At 39.1% G+C, this 19,756-nt stretch overlaps 1 protein-coding gene across 7 annotated transcripts in view; it reads left to right on the plus strand.

Annotated features, from left to right (window-relative positions):
• Nucleotides 1-2,206: 2,206 nt before the first annotated feature.
• The window catches only part of RALGPS1 (Ral GEF with PH domain and SH3 binding motif 1), a 71,995-nt gene continuing 54,445 nt past the window's right edge, over nucleotides 2,207-19,756 (plus strand). For 3 of the 7 annotated variants that reach the window (XR_005259280.1, XM_038156458.1, XM_038156463.1), the window contains exons 1-10: nucleotides 2,207-2,325; nucleotides 4,619-4,735; nucleotides 7,043-7,230; nucleotides 9,015-9,137; nucleotides 9,510-9,617; nucleotides 10,004-10,054; nucleotides 12,975-13,058; nucleotides 13,553-13,642; nucleotides 14,983-15,075; nucleotides 16,917-17,043. Coding sequence is in view for 6 of the 7 variants with exons in the window: in XM_038156458.1 (XP_038012386.1) it covers nucleotides 9,081-9,137; nucleotides 9,510-9,617; nucleotides 10,004-10,054; nucleotides 12,975-13,058; nucleotides 13,553-13,642; nucleotides 14,983-15,075; nucleotides 16,917-17,043 (610 nt within the window). In the remaining variant the exon portion in view is untranslated. Of the gene's footprint in view, nucleotides 2,364-2,416; nucleotides 2,592-2,637; nucleotides 2,853-4,618; nucleotides 4,736-7,042; nucleotides 7,231-9,014; nucleotides 9,138-9,509; nucleotides 9,618-10,003; nucleotides 10,055-12,974; nucleotides 13,059-13,552; nucleotides 13,643-14,982; nucleotides 15,076-16,916; nucleotides 17,044-19,756 lie in introns of those variants that run through there. The other 4 variants (XM_038156462.1, XM_038156459.1, XM_038156460.1 and 1 more) reach the window with 4 other exon arrangements.

Consider the following 19,756-nt stretch of genomic DNA (forward strand, 5'->3'; position numbering starts at 1 on the left):
AGGTGGTGGCGGTCCAGCCATGCCATTCCAAGGCCGGTCTGTTGAGGAGGGACACCCTGCTTCGTTCCTCTAGCAGCATTTGTGTTTTATGTTCATCAGTAGGGGTGATGCTGCTCCCAGCAAGTGTAGGTACACGACGTTGAATTTAACAGGAGCAGCTCCAGTGCAGCTGTAGGCCATGGGTATCTTGACTGGCAGTGGGATTTGGAGGGACTGGAGCTGAGTGGGTTAGTTCCTGAGTCCCTGTTGGTGTCAGAGTACCTATTCCAGCAAAACCTCCCTTCAAATCCCCTTCTTAGGAGGTCTGAAACTTCAAGTAATGCAGAATGGGGTAAACAAGACCTGACAGTTAGGAGTGGGATAAACATACTACTGCACTGGTATCCAGGCCACTGAGATGATCAGGTCTCTGGAGCATCTCTGCTGTGGAGCCAGGCTGGGAGAGCTGGGGGTGCTCACTGGAGAAGAGAAGGGTCTGGGGAGACCTCAGAGCCCCTTCCAGCACCTAAAGGGGCTCCAGGAGAGCTGGGGAGGGACTTTAGACAAGGCCCTGGAGTGCTTCCCACTGCCGGAGGGCAGGATTAGATGGGATATGGGGAAGGAATTGCTCCCTGTAAGGGTAACAAGGCCCTGGCACAGGGTGCCCAGAGCAGCTGGGGCTGCCCCATCCCTGGAGTGTCCAAGGCCAGGTTGGACCAGGCTTGGAGCAACCTGGTCCAGTGGAAGGTGTCTCTGCCCATGGCAGGGAGGTGGAATGAGGTGAGCTTTTAAGTCCCTTCCAACCCAAATCATTCTGATACTATGAGTGTTCTGAAATACCTGGATTTCTCTCATCATAGCCGGCACATCTGAATTTAGCATCAAGGAAAAAACAGTCCCAGAGATTGGATACTTGTTTAAAAAGTGCTACAAAATACCACTTTCAGCAAAGCAGACAACAGAAGACAAAGATTTTGTGAAAAAAGTTTTGTTAGGATGGCTCAGGAAAAAACTTGGTTTAGGTTAAAAAGAACCAGTTCTGTTCACCTGATCTTTGTGTACATGCAGACACAGGCCCCATTGCCTAACTTTTTTCATAATGCAGACTTCTTGAAAACAGGTTGAGGGAAAGGTAGAATAGCCAATGAACACGGCATACAGAATTTTTACTCTTCCAGCAATAATCATGCAGGGAAAATGAAGCCAAATCCCATGGATGCTACATTTCATGAGCTATATGAAATAGCATAGTACATTTGTATTGTGCATGGGTTTAGGAAAAATTTAAATTGAATATTATGTCAAAAGTCAGTTGAATTATAGACAGAAACATTTCATTACAATTTAGGGAAATTATATGGCTGATGGCATTGTCTAAAGTAACATTACTTGTCTATGCATTCTTCTCCACCAGATGGTGCTGTCTGATTTTTAAAAATATATTACGGAGGCGTCATTTAAGGCACTGTACATAGCAGAAGCCTAAAATAGGAACAAAAAAAGAAATTTCCAGTCCTCATTATGACCCCTTCAAGAAGAGCAGGTGCTGGGTGATTCCACTGTTAGCAGAGCAGTGTTTATACCCAGGATTTCAGAGGCTGTCCTGCTGTGCTGCATGAGACCTACCTGGGCAGTGAACACTCCCATTTCACAGTGCTTTAAGCGTCAGTTTGGTAACTCTGTCAGAATCTCATAATCATTTGTATAAGAAGTTAACTGGTTTTCAGTACCACTCCCAATGACCAAGAAGCCCACCAAGCTCTATTTGATTGCCTTGGAAGAACACACACGGTCACTGACCCGCTGCATCATCACCCGGACCTGAACCTGACCCCGGTTTCAGTTTGGAGGCTCCTAGAGGTTCGTCGGTGCACCGGGAAGGGAGAGGCCCAGCCCATGCTGCGGCGAGGGGACGCGAACGACCGGCACTTCACTGGCTCTTCTCCGGGAGCGACTAGACCCGCTGCTCGGGGCCGGGCCGCGACCGGGAGGGACGCCCGGACCGCCGGGCTCGCCCCGCGCCCGGACCCCGCGCTCCCGCCGCCCTCACGGAGCCCTCACGGAGCCGCGCGCGGGCGCGCGGAGGCCGCCAGGGGGCGCGGGCGGGCGGGCGCGGCCAAGGACGGCGCCGCAGCACCTGCGCTCGCGCGCTCCCGCCCCGCCCGGGCCCATTGGTGCGCGCTCCCGCGCGGGAAGCCGGTTGGCTGGCGCGCGCGTCAGTCCGCGCGCCCCGGCCCCGCCCCGCGGTCCCAGCCGGGCCGGGCCTCGTCCCCGGCGGCGCTGAGGGCGCCTCCCTCTCAGCGAGAGAGCCCGTGGGCGTTGCTGGGGGCATCAAGTCCCGGGCAGGTGAGCTGCGGACGAGCCCCGCGTGCGCGGCAGGAAAGGTGGGACAGGCCGCCACAGCCCCTCGTCCCTCCGCCTTCTGCCGTCCCCGCTCCGGGCGTGTGTTGCGGGCGGAGCTCTGCGGCGACAGGCCCAGACGGGCGCTCGCCCTCCGGAGGCGCCGCTAGCGGGCGGCCGGCTGCTCCTGGCTCCACGGGGGCGCCGCGGAGCGCTGCCGCATCGCCGCCCGCCGTGGCGGGCCCGGGCGGCTCCCGCGCGGGGCGCGGCAGGTGCGCGGGAGGCGGGGTGGGCGCCGGCGGGGCCGGGCGGCGCTTCCCCGCTCTGCGAGCGCCCGACCGGCCGCGCGGCTTCTCTTGGAAAGGGCCCCGGGCCCCTCCCCGCCGGGCCATGTCGCTCCGGCGCGGGGCCGGCGGTCCCCACGGCCCTGCCCACCCGCGGGGCTCGGGGCCGGGCCGGTGCGTGAGGCGGCGCGGGCACGTGCAGTCGGTGCTGCGCGGCGCGAGTCCGGGCGGACATCGGGAGCAGCCTCGGTACGGGTGTGGGGTCTAGGGGGAACAGATGGAAACCACCTCGGGTTGGCCACGTCCTCCTGTGTCTTTAGGAATAAATTTGAAACCTATTTGCATATCATGTGGATGAGACCGTGCGGGTCTTGTTAAGAGCCTTGACTGCGATCTGTTTTCAAATCACTTCAGATAGTTTTTGGTCTAGCTTCTGCAGGCTTATGTGAGCCTGGGGCTTTGGCATGTAGTGGGTGGAGGAATTTTTGGTTGTAGAAGTACATCATGCCTTTTGTCTGAGGTTTGTTGTTCTGAACCCAACTAAATGGAGCGTATGTATTCTTGTCATAGTAATTATTGAAAAAATTGAAGTGCATTGGTGTCTCTGAAATACAGAAGAACGTTCCTTGCCTCAGAAACCTTATCTATGAATGTTGCAATCTGTCTTTCATGTCTAGCTTTGATAGTCAGATGTTTTTTCTCTTGTTGACCATTTATGCTGTGCCTGGTAGAGATTCTTGATGTCTGAGAAGATCAGGAAGCTGCTGTAAAGGGCAGAACTACACACACTTGTTTGTTGTTTTTCTGTATGTTGCCCATCCTACATGATGTAGCACTAGTTTGAAGAAAGATAAGTTTAAAAAAAACCCCACTTTCAAACCAAGTTATTTTATTAGTTTTTCTGTTTACTTGCCTTATTTTAGTGACAGGAAGACATCTAGAAGTTCAGGTGCATAGTAATTACAAAGTTTGCCCTTTACTAAAATGCCATGTGATGCAGGGCAGAAAACAGGCATCAGGTCTGTAGTTTGATTGAAATACTTAAATGGATGCTAACCCATTTTTAACTTGTTATTTGGATTATATTATGAACTAGGATCATTTGCTCATGCAAGGAGTGCCTACTGGATGAGTTTTGGGTGTGTCAGAAGAATACTGCTTTTCTAGCAAAAGATAGTTTGCTTTGATGCCAGTAGGAATTGGGTATAGTTATAGTCTAGAAGACAGACTTTTTAAGGGGGAGGTTCCCTAGTGACAGAACGAAAATAAAAACTGTAGTAGAGGCACAGTAACACCAATTGACCTGCAGTGATTTTTACATGGGCTTTAATGAGATTTTCATGACAGTCTATATAAAAGAAGCTGTCTTTGAGATTATTTTCTTCTCATTTGATGTGTAATTTTATTAAACATTGGGTTTTATAAAAGTGGGTATAAGGCAAAAGAGGAGAAAAGGGAAGGGCTATGCCTAATGTAAATATCACCAAAATGAGTTATCTAAGCAGTATTTTTCTCAGGTTTGTAGCTGATCACATTTGTTGGAAGAGTTATGAGTTTATTTGCTGATACAGAGATAAAGAATTACTGTATTTGGATTTGTGTCTATTTTGCTTTGTTTAGTTAAGCCTTGAAGAAAATGGTGTGAGGATGAATAACATTTACAATTCATAAAGCACTTTGAAAGAAGTGAGTGAAACCAATAAATAATGTGTGTTGGCTTGGAGCTTGTGTTGACTGACAGAGTGAGAGCAAGTTACAAGCACATATTTGGAGTATATTTAGCTATGAAACTTCTAATACATTGCTCTTCTCTCTGTGATGTGCATGTAGTTCTTTTGAGTTTGGGAATTTGTCAAATACCAATGAAACTAGAATGGGGAAATAATGATAAAAGTTGTGAGGGAGAGGTAAGAATAAAAATACCAGAGCACATGTTTCAGGTGAGGAGTGCACAGTTTGAGAAAAATTGAATTGTAAAATAATGTCATCATAATCTTGTTTCCTGGTATTTACAGGAATGTTATGCTTTTAAACAAGAGATAAAACTGCTGAAAAACCAGAGCTAGACCCAGCGATGAATTAATGGAGGTGTGCAACAAAATGGGTTGAGAGCACAGCTGCCTTATTCTACCGTAAGTATGCAATTGTATTTGAAGTTACAGGCATTTCACATTTTCACCTATATTTGATAACCAGAGATTGCAGAAGTGTCTGACAGTTCTATTCTGTTTAGAGAACTTGAGTTATAGTAGTATTTTACTATAATTTGCAGATAAATGTTTCTTTTCCTGTAACTGAAGATTTTTTTCTTTCATGAAGATTCCCTTAAAGTAGAACTTCCCTAAACATCTATTTTGGTCTTCTAAGATATTCAAGTTTGCAGACTTGCTTGAAGGGTAATGACTTTTGAAGGAGGACTTCTGCTGGAGAGAGCACTGCAGTTCTGTCTTGATATGGAACCTTGATGTAAAGATTTCCAGACACAGATAAAATTCCAATCTATGCAAGGTTCTTCAAATGGTTTCTAATAATTAGAAACCTGTACTGTATTTCTTGTCTTAATTTGTTTAGGTAGCCAGATGGATATCTGTCTACTATCTTTACATAGTAGAATTCACTTTATTGTACTTTTTTGGCTTATACAAGTAATTTTGGTCATACTATTACTTTACTTCCTGATGCAATAAGTAATGGTGCAGATAGAAGAATGGAGAGAAGAAAACATTTAAGAGTAAATTTGTAAATATAATAAATGGTCATTAGAGTGAGCTCAGTAATCAGTGGATAGAGTAAAGATGTGGGGTGGAATCAGAAGAAAGCATGGCACATTCAAGCCAGCATTGTCAGCTTCCTACTGTTTCATGGCATTAGCAACTGAGGATTGTGTGAGATTTGAAATAATTTTTGACAGCCTTTTGTTAAGAAATTTTGCATACAGCTCTTAAACTAGAAAACTGAGACATTGCATTCATTATAATTTTGAAAAATAAGACAACCGTATTTATATTCCACTTGTAGAATGTTAGCTTACCTTTTTGGTGTAGTGACTGCCACATATGTCTTTGTATCCAGGTTGGACAGTTACTTTGAAAAGCTGGAATTTTAATTGTTGTAGGGCAGCTTAGTGACAACAAAGGGGCCAATGGCAGTCTAGTGTAAATGTGACAAATCAACTAAAGCATGTCATAAATGCATGACCTGCACATTAGGTGTTGTTTTTAATGTACTATTAGATATAATTCAAATCAGTTGTGTATTCATAAAACCCAAGACTTTAGGACTTGGAATGTAAAGTTGTTTCTTGAAATCATCACAGTAGCTGCTTCTCTGCTCACAGTCGAACTCATTTGAGTACATGCACTGGAGGGGTGGAAGTAGGAGAACTGAGAGAATTTTAGAAAGGGAAGTCAACTTTGAATATACTTTTTCCTGAATTAGACTTGATCCATTGGCAGCTATTGGGAAATGATGCAAGATTCAGGTTTTTTTCAGCCTATTTACTCAGGGACAATGCATGTTATTGGGGAATAGTTATTTACTGGTGTGATCTCAGTTTATGGTCAGCTGAATTAATCCACTGCCCCACTTTGTCTGTTACATTTTCATTATTCATCATTAAATATAGTAAGAAGTTTCTCAGAAAAGAATGTGCATGGAACTGCTAAATTGTTCGTAGTGTATTTAATCTATAGGTGGTACTGTTGCCTAAATCACAGTGAAATATATTAGGGACCATTAGGTTCTCACTGAGCCAGTTGTCCATCTAATTTATGCTTAAGAAAGAACATTTATCTTTTGGTAGAATGCTGAAGTATATTTTCTTAAAAGCATTTGCAGTTCTCAGTTCATTATTCAGTGGTATTAGGAAAACCATAATCAACTAATGAAAGTACTAAGTAAATGGTTTTTGAAATCAGCTAAGCCAGTTGACTTGAGGAGTCTGGAATTGCTGAATTCGAGCTGGTAAGAAGCATGTAGAGCTCAGTGTTTTTCCCTTCAGTGAAAAAATCAATAAGATCAATGGGTATCAGTGGTTGCTGACATGGTTATCTCTGTATTTGCTGAAAGCAATGTGAACAGTCAGTAACCTCCTCAGATTGCTCTGCTAGAATTCAGAAATTAGAGCACTTTAGCAGACTTTGTTGTGGACAAAGTCCACAAATTAGTGAACTTTGTTGGCCACAAGTGGTTTTCTGTGCTTAAGAGTCTCAGTGACTTTCTTGTGAGTTGGGTAACTAGTACTGAGACTGAACTTATGGTCACTTTGGCTGCATTACATGCATATTTCTAACAGCAATATAAAATTTGCATTTTGCTTTCAGAGAATGTTGCTTCTGTGGAATAGATAACAAGATTTGACAAATGCTGGTAAAATAATGGCTCTGAGGTTTGCTTATGTGCTTGGTTTTGATGATGGTATTTTTGGGGTTTTTTTCCAGTTGTTTTCGCACTGTCTTCAGTTTTGCTTCAGAGAACGCTCCATATCTAAATGGGTTTGTCAAATTGGCAAAGAAGAACAGACGACCTCTGGTGTCTGTTGCATCCTGATTTATCCACTTTGCTTCTGGCAGCCCATGAAGGACATCTGCTGCAGTGTGCCTGTGAACCTTCCCTGCAAACAGATAAGGTGTTTCCTTAGTTTTGATTTTTAGCACTGTTTGTGTAATGCATCATTTTCATGATTAACCTGAGCAAGTTGAAAGAAATTGTGTGAATCAAAAGCTGTGAAAAGAAGTTGTATGTCATTTAAGTGACTTCTTCCATTTATTGGCAACATTTAGGGCCTTTGATAATTTCTGGGATTTGAGAAATTTCTTTTTAATCTTGTTGGTGTGAAATATGGCAAGTACAGGGGAATATTATTTTTAATATCTTTCTCTATTTTGTCTGAGCCTCTTCATACTATGGACTTAGTATTAGCTCCTGTGTTACTTTGTGTGCAGAGTGATGCTTTCTGCAGGTGGGGAAACACTTTAAATGATCAAGTGGACTTGACTTAAAAGGATAATTGCTTCCTATGACTTTCATGAAGGTAGCAAAACAAGTGGGTGTGTAGAGAAGCATTTTTTCATAGATGTGAATCTTGGAGAAATCTTTGCACATAGGAAAAAGCAGTGCATTTTTAATGCTTGTGTTATATTTGGAACATTTTGTGGGGAGGGGGTAAGGCGAGGGGAATATATTTTGATCATGTCTAGAATGAGAGTTTCTAGCCTTGCAAGATTTATGTACGTGCTGAATGTTGGACGGCAAAAGTATATTAGTGCTTTTGGGTTTAGGTATTAAAGCATTTTTGTCTCACTTTGATATATTGAACATTGAAACTTGGTGTAAAACTGAACTTGGGCACGATACAAGTTCACATATGGGATTTTTCTTTCCCCTTTCACAACGTTGTTGATTCCTCATGCCCTGGAGAACCTATTCAGAAAGGCAGGGATAGAGGCCACAAGAATATTTTTGTGGCCTTAATGTAAATGCCACATGTTATAGAAATTACATCTACAGAATTACTTTCCACTTCAGGATTGTAAGGATTGTTAAGAAGAGCAACTCCAGACCTAGAAATACTTAGCAGCCTGTTAGTGCTTAGAATGAGTTAACCTTATCAGAAGAAAATATAAAAGAAATTGACTGTTGCCTTGTTTAGCAGAGAAGATTTTGGCATTATTTGAAGCAAAATTAGTGACTTGTTTCTTGCGAGATCCTGGGGAGAATTGTTTGTCATTGTAGGAATGAGAAGTGAAGGCTTCATCTTTCGAAAGAGAGTAAAACAAGAGGATAATTTTATTCTTAGCTGTTTTGTTTTTTCAAAATTTTTCTGTTGGTGCAATCAGTGTAGTGGGAGGGAACGCAAGGACACAGAGGGAGATGTGGCAGTATCCCTTGCTGCACATATGAGCAACTACAGATTTTGCTGAGGAAGTCCATTTACAGGAATCAGTGGCAGTGCCTGCCATGGGCTCATCCATGTGTGCTGTGGGGAATGACGACACAACCATGCTGTTTGCTCAGTTAAAGAGAATCAGAGCTGGAGCTGACTTGCTAGCTCTGTAAGCAGTCTGTGGTAGCCTGCAGTTTCTGAGACTTTGTCCTGCCCGGGAGAGAATTTATATAAACTTAATTCACCATGAATGACAGATAATACACTTTTTTTCCCCCCTGAATTTGTGGAGTTGAGTGGAGGTAAGGTTAAGGACGTGGCATGGCTTTAGCAATATTCAATTGTACTCCTTCACAGGTGGTACCTGGAAAAGAAAAGCACATCCATCTCCTAAGATAAATCTTGTTTCATAAGTCCTTTGTTCTGAGTGGGAAAAATTAAATATCTTGTATTGCTGGGTTATTTTCTGTGTGCATTTTGGGTTTCTTAATAAATTTGATTTATTTCATAAATAACTTGCTTTGCAGGACTTTCTGTTTTCTGTTTTCAACCAGTGCTGGCTGAGCTGAAAGTTCCGGCATCTTGTGGAGAGCATGTATAAAAGGAATGACCTCATGGCCAGTGTGATGGTCACCTCCGCCACACCAGAGGTACAGTTTGTTGGGTTTTATTAGCTCCTGTATCAAAATGGAAATTTTGGCTTGTTTCAGCTCTCACAGAAGCCCTTTCCACTACTAGTCAAATGCCACACTATTTGTAAGAAAAAGAACTAACGTGGCAAGAGAGTAATTGTAGAACACTCTGTGGTTTTTGGTATTCACAGCCACATTTTTTATTGTTGTTAATGATTACTCATTTTGTTTAGTTTTAAATAGCACTTTTGACCTGTTACTCTGTAACTTAGAGCAGCCATGTGTTATTGGTGAGTTCAGAGCAATGTAATATACCATCAAAATGGAGTCAGTCATTTTGAGATTAATTTTAATCATTCTGCAGATAAGCCTGCTATTTTTTCTTTGTAGGGTAGTAGCAGCTCAGATTCCCTGGAGGGGCGAAGTTCAGATTATGCCAATAAAAGCTACGATGCAGTTGTATTTGATGTGTTGAAAGTAACTCCTGAGGAGTTTGCTGTAAGTATAAATGTTATTTTTGCATATAAGCTTGTATAATACTCAATGTTGCAGAGTACTAAAAAATACATGAAATATTTTTTCTTAAAAAAAACCCCAGTTTTTAAATAAACCTCCAGTGTTTCTGAAAACAAATTTCTGACTTTATCAACTTCAATAAAATAATCCTGTTCTGGGATTTAATAATTTAGTACTGACCTGACACAGCATATTTGTTTTACTGTATCAAGTATTTGCATTTTTTAAAGTCTTTAAGAGACCCTAGCATAGGTTAGTTCTGGTTAGTGAGAAATACGTGTATGGATTGTAGTTACTGAAGGGCAGATAGAAATATGTCATTGTTAGCTCTTCATATTACACAATGTAAAATTCTGTCTTCATTTCAGAGCCAGATAACATTGATGGATATGCCAGTATTTAAAGCTATACAGCCTGAGGTAGGTTTTCTTAAACCATCTGCTTACATCTTTGGAATTCAGTGCCTGAGGAAATGTGATGGTTCAAAGAATGCATCTTTTGTTCAACAATGCTCACCTTCTTGCACTGCACTAATGTTTTTCTAGGTGTATTCCCTGTTAGTACTGTGAATCTGTAATCCAGCATCAGTTACTTTGGTTTGTCATCTGTTGCCAAAGTGGAGATAACTACGCTTTTCTGGAATTCTTCTTGTCTTGCTTTGAGTGGAGTGTTTCTTCAGGATAAGTTTATCAAGTGTTAAAATTCTCTATTCTCTCTTCTACTGCTGCTGTTTTTCAATTCCTATCTGAGTTCAGACTTTTGACTCCTGCCTCTGGCCATAATCTCAATTTTAGACTGCATAAACTGCTTTATAACCTTCTTAATTTGTACAGTCATTTTTAAGATTCAGAATAGTAAATGCTGGGACCTTTAAAAGTTAGTGTATTTTTGTCTTTTAAGATTTTAACCTTTTAAGAAAGACACATAAGGGAACTTGAGGCCTGTTGAGGAAAAGCAGTCTAAGTTAACAAAGACATGTAAAAATCAGTAATAAGAACTTGAGAAATGAAGAATAAAAGTAGTTGTCAGAATATGAGAAATTTGCATAAAAATATGATAAATTTATTTACTGCAAAAGGTACAAGAATCGCGTGACTCCTGCTTCAGGTGTTTTGAATATAAGAACCTGTATCCATTGTGGCTTGTTGTCTTCTTGTTCTAAGGTTGGAATATCATGGTTATATAAAGGGCAGCCCGTGCTCCCCCATAATGTCAGCAGAATTGAATTTCTGACATCAGTCGGGGCAGTCAAGTTTAGAAGGTTTTTAGTGGAAGCTCTAGCCACCTAATTAGGTCACTAACAAAACAAGTCATCATTTATTACAGTAGTTCAGAGAGATTAGCAGGCTTCTATTTTGAGAAAATATAGGAAGGAAATAAAAATTTAGTCTGTTTTCTGTCCTTCCTGTCAGATAATTCCTTTTTTCCCCCCAAGAACACAAAGACAGTTTTATAGCTGAAAACACTTTCATGCTTCTGAAATTACGTGTGTGCTCCAGGCAGTTGGGGAGAATTTTCTCTCCTGTGGGGGAGAAAATGGCAAACAAATAATGCATTAAGAAATTAGCAATGCCCATAGAAAAATCTCCTAGTAAAAATTCATCAATATGTATAAATTGATACATAGATACTTTTCCATGAGGAAGTTTTGTTTAGACAAATATCAGAACAAAACAGAGGGGGTTTTTAATTCTAGCTACCTTTGCCAAAAGCAGTGGTAGTGTCATACTCTGAGGAGATGAATGAACTAAAAAAAAACAAAATACAAAACTATAGGTGTTCATTTTTAAAGCAAATTTTGCATTTATTTTAGATTCTATGAAACCTGTGCCATAGAATTTTATAGCAAAAAATATCCTAAAACAATTGATTTGCTGTTCTTCTTTTCCTTTGTAATTGCTTCATTTTGCCTTTTGGAAATGAAATTTCCTGAAGTGCTACTCTGGCAAATAGATTAAACTCATTGAGGAGTCATCAGAAGGAAAACTATTGTATTTTCAGCTTCTGCTAGAATATAGATCTTTGAATATGTAGCAGTTACCATGAACTATTAGTTGTTAATTGTGTTTTCTGATTTTCATTTTATTGGAATCATCAATATAGTTTGTTTGCCAAAAATAAGCAACTGTTTCTGTCCTGGAATTCTGCCAACTGTAGGACTAGGTTTTAAAGCAAGAAATAGTCTGTGTATTTGTCATGAATAAGGTAAGTTATTAGACTAAGAAAGTTAACATTTTCTAGTTGAAATTTAAGGTTTTATTATTTTAACATGACCTTATGCATGGATGGAAATACGTACGATTTTAGAGTTTTGGTTGCAAAGTCTTATCTCAAACACACAAACATCCTTTAAGTGTGGTATTTGCTGAGGCTTTTTCCTGCTCTTCAACAGCTATTACTAAGAAACACGTCTGCATTTTACTTTGCAGAGTTTAGAAAGAGGATGTCTAGTTAACAATTCTTTGTTCTCCAGCAGAAATAATTATGCTTACATTTTAGATTTCCATGTGACTTTATTTAGATTTTTTTTAAAGTAATGAAATTGCAATCTCCACAAATTTCAGGGTTTTGCACATTTGATGGGAATGTTTCCTGTGACTGTGTGCATTGAGGAAACTGCCAGCATCCCTCCATACAAAAAAAAAAACCCCAGAGATGGAGTGTAATTCTTGAACACGTTATTTTGTAGCAGTATAAAAAAAACAGCGGGGGCATTTTGAATCACTCTTTTATCAACCTTCCTATTCAGTCTGAATTTAAACCTAGTCAAATGATTTTGCCATATACAGGATTTTCCATTGTTACTCACTAGCCCTCTTGCAACCGCTTAATATCCTTAGGTTACTGATCTGTTCCACTTTTCTGACCAAGGTAAGTTTTGCTGTCCTTTGTAGAATGTCTGAGAATTTTTTTTCACATAAACATATGATTTCTAGTATCATAAGACCAAACATGGACTGTTCATGTGGAGAATCTGTGTCCTGACAGATGCAAATTGGCATTTTTATCTGCAGAAGTTTTAAGTGCTGGAGATGGGGATTCAAAATGTGTTTGGAGCTGGAAGGGCTTTTCCTGCTGCTCACACAGGCATGTACAGATATCTAGAGTGTGTTCCATTTATTAGTATTGCAAAGTGGTTTTCAGAGGCAGAATTCTCTTTGGCTGACTCTGCCTTTTCATATGAAGGTGTCTAAAATTAGTAGTGTACATTTGTAAGGTTGAACAACATTTTGATTGAAATTGAGACTTGTGGTTCTAAAAACAGAAGAGTGATTTACAATTAGTGTTAAGAAGAACTCATTTCTGTTTTTTAAGGCAATTTTTAAATTTGTTTCCTAGGAACTAGCCAGCTGTGGATGGAATAAGAAAGAAAAACACACCCTCGCTCCAAATATTGTTGCCTTTACTAGGAGGTTTAACCAGGTATATGATTTGATTACTGTCATGAACAGGTACTATTTGAGAGTTGTCTTTGAGTATAAAGTTAAACGGAACTACTCATGTGAATTAAAACCTATTTTTCCAAATGAGGATTAAGATTTTTAAATTACAACTCTTGTTTTCAATTGCTTTGTCCACATTTTCACGTTGTTCCTCTAGACCACTTGTTCCTAATTATTAGTTCCTGATTTGTTTTGCTATGGTGCAACATTAGCAATTTTTTTTTCTTTTTTTTCCTGGGTTTCACTTGCTCATTCAGTTATCTTGGTGTTGTCTCACTTCTCTAGCTCTTATGCTGGTAATGCTTCAGGGCAATTGCAGTGATACAGATGAGAATTCATGGGATCAGAAATCTTTTCCTTCCCTACCCTGTTTTCTTCCTGGAGCACTGTGAGAGTTTGTCTATTAGATGAAATATTTGCAAATAAAATCAGTTTTTTCATAATAAATTAAAGTTGTATGTGTTTACTTTATAGGTCAGTTTTTGGGTTGTACGAGAAATATTAACAGCACAGACCTTAAAAATAAGGGCAGAAATACTGAGCCACTTTGTGAAAATAGCTAAAGTAAGTGCAGATTTCTTACACTATCATTCAAAACCTTAATTCCTTTGTGTTTGTTTGTTCACTCCTCCTGTGACCCCCTTGTTGGATTGCAGAGGGTAACAATTCTGTTTTAGCACATCTGTTATGTTGTACTATGTGATTAAGATAAAGGAAAGGAACAAGAACTGTTCTTTTATGCTTGCTTAGATGAACCTGCCCAGTTCAGTGTGACTCATCTTGTACCTCTACCTACCAAGTTGAAAAGTGGTTTGGGTCATTGGTGGCTAATTGTGTGTTGACAACATTAAATGTGGTTGTAAATGGTTCTGTTTTTTGTCTCCCACCATTTTCAAACTTAACTGTTAGGAAAAGAAATTCCTTGCTTATAAAATAGCTATTGTGAGACTTGTGTTCCTGCTTGCAATATGTAGGTGCTGGTATAAAGCACTACTGTTAAAGTTGAATTATTTTATTGAATTTGAGCACTGCATTTTACTCTTAACTTTAAAACAAACAAATTTTAAAATATTTATCTCTTTCATGACCTGCAGTCATTCTGTTTTATGTGACCCTGAGTGACACAGCACTTGGATCAAAGTCCCAAGTGCAAATTTTGTATGTGTGAAATTGCATATGTGTGTAGGTAATTAAAATAATACTTTCCATGTAGTACAAAACAATTTTTGTATTGCGCATATTTCCAATCAATTTACTTAGCAATTTTGTACTTTTAGAAGAAAATTTATCTGGGTAAGTTACTGGCACAAAAAAATAGTCCAAGTAATAGAAGAATGTTTGACTTGGAGGTCCTAGGTTGTTCTTAGAAATAAGAGTTGTGGTGTTTGGGGCTTTTATAGCCTACACGAGGGGGAACACTGGCCTCTTTCCTTCTCTTGAATTTTACTTTGCCTGCTTTTCCTGTAAAACAGATTACAAAGATAAAAGTTGTGTTAATTCTGAGAGGGTTGTCATCATCTTTGTTAATGTGTTTGCTTGATTAAATATTTGATTTCTAAAATTATATTACTTTTTTGAAGAACAATTAATTAAATACTTTTTTCCTATATCGCGTTCATGAAGGAATAGCCTTAGAAAATAACAAACTGAAATCGAGTACTGTTTGTATTCTTGAAACTGAAATGCCTATTATATTGATGGGTATACTTGTAAAATTAGCAGTTTTTAAAGTGGTCTTAAGAATCTTGCACATGACTGCATTGGGATAATATTTTGTCTGCAGTCATAGATGAAGACTTTGTATTTTATTAATGAAAAAATAATGGTTTATTAATGCAACTTTTATATTAATTAATCCTGCCTCCCTTTCCAATGTGCTAAAAGCTATTATTCCCTTTTCTCAGAAGCTTCTAGAACTGAACAATCTTCATTCTCTTATGTCTGTGGTGTCAGCACTGCAGAGCGCACCTATCTTCAGGCTGACCAAAACTTGGGCTGTAAGTGTTGCTTTGACCCTTGTCCCTTCTGTCTTGTTTGAATTCTGAGGTTCTTTGGAATTTGTCACACTGTAAACTCTGGAGGAATACGCTTTTATGTTCTTGTTTTTGTGGTACTGTAGCAGAAGCAGTGGTCTGTTGCATGTTTTGTGAAAAGTAAAGTTTTGGCTGCATCTATTTTCCTGTAAATTTCCTGTTTCCCTGTGTGTTCTAGAAGCCACTGGTTGTGTGCTCAAGAAGACTTCTGTTCATAAGTAATCTTAGAACACCCTTGTACAGAACGTGTATCAGCATCCCCTTATCCAAAACATAGTGTGTCATTTAATACATTACCTAAAAGGAAGGAAAAAGGCATGTTGCAAATATACAAGCATTAATTTTGTGATTATTGTGTGATGCATTTCAGTTTTTATTTATGTTAGAAATTAAAAGCATTGATAATTTTATTTTCAGAAACTCCATCTCTGGAAGGTAGAATTTCTTAGCCAAACTTAGAGTAAATTTAAATATTTCTTTAAAGAGGAATACACAATTATAGGTTATTGCTACTCCATGTAATGTTTAATTATACAAAGAGTTGGGTAATTCTCATCCGTTCCACACACCATGGATCACACTGACTGTTCAGACCTTATAAGTAAAGATGGCTGTACTTAAATCTTGGATAGGTTTATCAAGCTTTTAAAATGCTTGCAACTATTTTATGATTTAATTGCTCAGAATGAGGTTATGATCTAATAAAAAAGTAAGTGCCTGATGTTTTGAGCAGCTTGATGAAGCTGGAAATAAATAGGGAGAATTGCTCATGTGTGAAATGAAGTATGTGACTAATTTGACTAAGAGGTGCCAGGCTCTTTGTAGGCACAGTAGTTCAAAAATACAATACATGGCAGTGGCAGGGCCTCAAGCAATTCTCAGTGCTGCTAAAAAGAAAACAGCAAAATTATTTTGATATATTCATTTCTGTCCTTTCTGTGTTATATTTTTATTGCTTAGACTTAAAAGCTAGGCAGTACAAGAGCTGGAATTTTCCAGAGGAAAAGGTGTGTGAAAGAATGTGCTATGGAGCAGCTATCTGTTGTCAGAAAGGACACATGCAAGAAGCCAGTGTACAGTGCCATAATTCTCCACTCACTCCCAACTCAATTGGCTTTTAAGACCATCTTAAAAATATTGCTGGGGTTTCGTAAAACAGATGAAACAGAAAATGTGTTCTTATAGCAACAGATAGCAACAGTTGTGTATTTAATGTTTACTTTTCAGCCCCCTGTGACTAGGATTTGCATTCCTAAATGTTTTTTCTAGATTTCTGTAATAACTCTAAAAAACAGAAAATACTAATTTAATATCACAATTATTTACTTTCCGTATAGTTTTTTTCTGAAAAGTTTTGTCATACTTTTAATGAGGTACTGTTGAAATGGCACAGTTTGTATTTATTTAGAGCATTTTCCATTGCTGTTTGTACTCCTAAGTTTAGAGGATTTCTAGCAACTCTGCTAAGTTATGAGAATGTTGGTGACTGTATTATAACATACTTTTTCTCTAAAAATGTAATATTGCTGCGGTCATTCAAAACTTACTTAGCGATACAAGAATCACTGACAAATTAGTCAGAAATAGTGGTCATGTTTTTTCATAGCTTAAGACCTAAACTAAATGGCCTTTTCTTTTAAACAGGTAGCATGTTTTCAAACATTGTGCTGCTTTGGATGATGATGATAAATTTAATCTTAACTAGACTATGCTCTCCTTTACTCTGGGCAATTCAACAAGTTATTGACTGTTAGTTTTGTATGGATTTGTCTTTGAAAATTTTATGGTCTCCATTTTCTCTGTAGCTTTTGAATCGGAAAGACAAGACCACCTTTGAGAAGCTAGACTATTTACTGTCAAAGGAAGATAATTATAAAAGGACACGAGAGTACATCAGAAGCTTAAAAATGGTTCCTACAATTCCATATTTAGGTGAGTGTGAACAATTACCTTATTTATCTGTAGCTCATTGACAGACGAGTGCTGATGTACCATGTTGTGCACCTGAAGAACCCTGTATGTAGAAGAATAGTTCACTCCATTTCATATTCGGAAAAATTAGGTCAGGTTGAGATTTTTGGGCTATACATATGTTTACATACTTTTGGAAGGAGCTTTTCTCTCAGGTGCTGAATAAATGTACATGTAATTCAATGTGAAAATGTATTAAAAGGGAGACCTGCAATTAAAATGCTGTCCAGTCTCGATATTGTCTCCTTTTCTTTTGTGACATGCACCAAGTAGCCATTTGATGAATTGGTTTTTTGGTCGGTATTTCAACTGGAAATATTTCTGCACAAAGGTTACTGTTAATGAAAGTAGTCCAATATAATGAACTATTTTCTGACTTTATTAGTGATTTAGTCAGATGCTAAACTGCAGCTAAAAAGAAATGTTTTTAAATTGGTGACCCTGGATAACAAGAGCTCAAGAATTCTGCTTAGACTTCCTGGGCCAGAATTGCTGTCTGTATTGGTAACCCCTAACGCTTCAGTAGATTTATCTTCTGTGAACACTTGCACTCTTTCTTTAAGCACACATAAACTTGCATGCACAACATCCAGCTGGCAGGATTTCTTCAGCTCTGTCCAGTACCACATTCCTTTGCTTGAATTGAACATGGTAATTTTTACCTTCACTAGGATAAACCCTACCTTGTTCCTTACACAGCTTGAGGCTGCTCCTGACATTATGGACTTCAGTCATTATCTGTTGCCTTCACAGTAAATTTTCAATTACCTCTCTTCCAAAAGGAAGAGTCCTTCGATTATTTAATCATGCCTTGTACAGATGCCACTTGGCATCCTTGAAAACTTGCCTGGGCAGAGTTTCAGTCCTGTATCCTTTTTCTAGGGGAAGAGGGTGCACATGAAGTGTACTGCCTGCAAAATTCAAGATAGAAATGCAAGATAGAAAGCTTTGAGGTAGCTGAATGTCAGAAATTATTAAGTAGAGCACAAAAAGCTTCCTGAAATAACTGTGTAAAATATAACAGTTACTTCAGGAAGCTTTTTGTGCTCTATTTAATAATTTCTGACATTTAGCTACCTCAAAGTTTAGTAGGAGACACATAGTAGCAAGCATGAATTGCTTGCAATGCTGAGATTTTGCCTTTATTGGCGCTGGTTTACTCTTCTTGTTTTGTATGGAAAGTCAGGATTCTTTGTTTTCCCCTTGTATGTAACATTGTCTGTAGATTTTCATCTTCTGTTTTACTGTCCAAGCAATTTGTCTCATAAGTCCTTCCATAATTTCTGTCAGTCTGCCCTTCTCTTTGCTTCTCTCAGTTAATGAATATCATTAGCAGATTTTTGTTTCTCTTAATTCCCGTTTTCACATCACTTACGAATAGGTAAAGCAGCATGAGTCCTAGTACAGCTTGCTGTGGAAAACAATCAGCACTGCTTATCTAAAATAGTTCTTATTCAATAAATTTGACAACCATTCCTAATGGCCACACTTTTAAAACTGTATTGAAAGCTTGGTATGAGTTACTGAAACTGCTTTGTAAATAGTTTCAGATTTGAATGAATATTTAGCTTACCAAAAGAGAACAGTCAATTGAGACTTGTTTCAGTGAATAAATGTCTTCTCAAGGAAGACAGCATTGCTTACAGAACAGCTTCTTTGTGCTGTGTAAATGAACAAGTAGACCAATAGATGATTTTAGGAGTAACTACTGAATATAAAACAACTGAATTGAGAATGACCAGGTGTGAGGATTTGCAGAGTTCTTGGGGATCCTGTTTTATGCTGTAGAGCCTCTTGTCTCACTGCAAGAAATTACTTTGTTGTGAGAGAATGGTTCTTATTTCATCTGTGGAAGCCTGAGATTGTTTGATATGAGCTGGAGGACGTACTGAGAAATTAAAACTGCCACTGAAGTTTTCCAGTTACTCTGGTTTATAGAATTAGCTCACAGCCTTGTGTAAGAAGTGTTTTAATAATACCTAGTTATTACAAAATCATTCCAAGCCACTTTTTTACAATATATAAAATATTTCTGAAATGAACATGTGTGTTACAAGCCTAATAAAAGACTCGGGTAATGAAAGGAAAAAATCTGCATGTTTCCTTCCTAATCCAACTGAGTTACAGGCTTGAATGTGAAATTCCTGCTGGTCTTTAGCCAGTCTGAGACTGTGAATTCCCCTGCATATGTTGTATCTTGTTTCATACATGAGAGACCCTCTCCCTGCTGATGACAAAGACTAGGCAGTGTTGCTTTTTTTTGTAAAGTAAGGCTTTCCCTGCATTCTGGGTGGTGCAGTTGGACATTTTGTGTAACCAGATCAATACAGGAGACAACTACTGTTATGTTTCCAATCTCAAGCTATAATATGAGAGGCTAATTCTTACAATGTTTAAAAGTACCTGTTAAACATCCAACAGTCGTTTTGTTTTCAGCCAGGTCTTTCAATTTTAAAAAGGGAGAGGGAAAGAAAGGAAAAAAAAAAATCATGAGATTGGCAAGGCTGGGATGTGGACTGTTGGAAGTGTTCAGCCACAGTGTGATGTAAGGAAAAAATAGCAGTCACATTGTTTTGAAAATTCATGGCTGTAATTGCTAGTTAGTGTTTTCTTGTCTTCACTGCTGGTGATCTTCTAGGTTCTCTCTGTATGTCACAGAACAAGCAAAGTGGGG

This window comes from Motacilla alba, chromosome 17, assembly GCF_015832195.1.
Source record: "Motacilla alba alba isolate MOTALB_02 chromosome 17, Motacilla_alba_V1.0_pri, whole genome shotgun sequence".
NCBI lineage: Eukaryota > Metazoa > Chordata > Aves > Passeriformes > Motacillidae > Motacilla > Motacilla alba.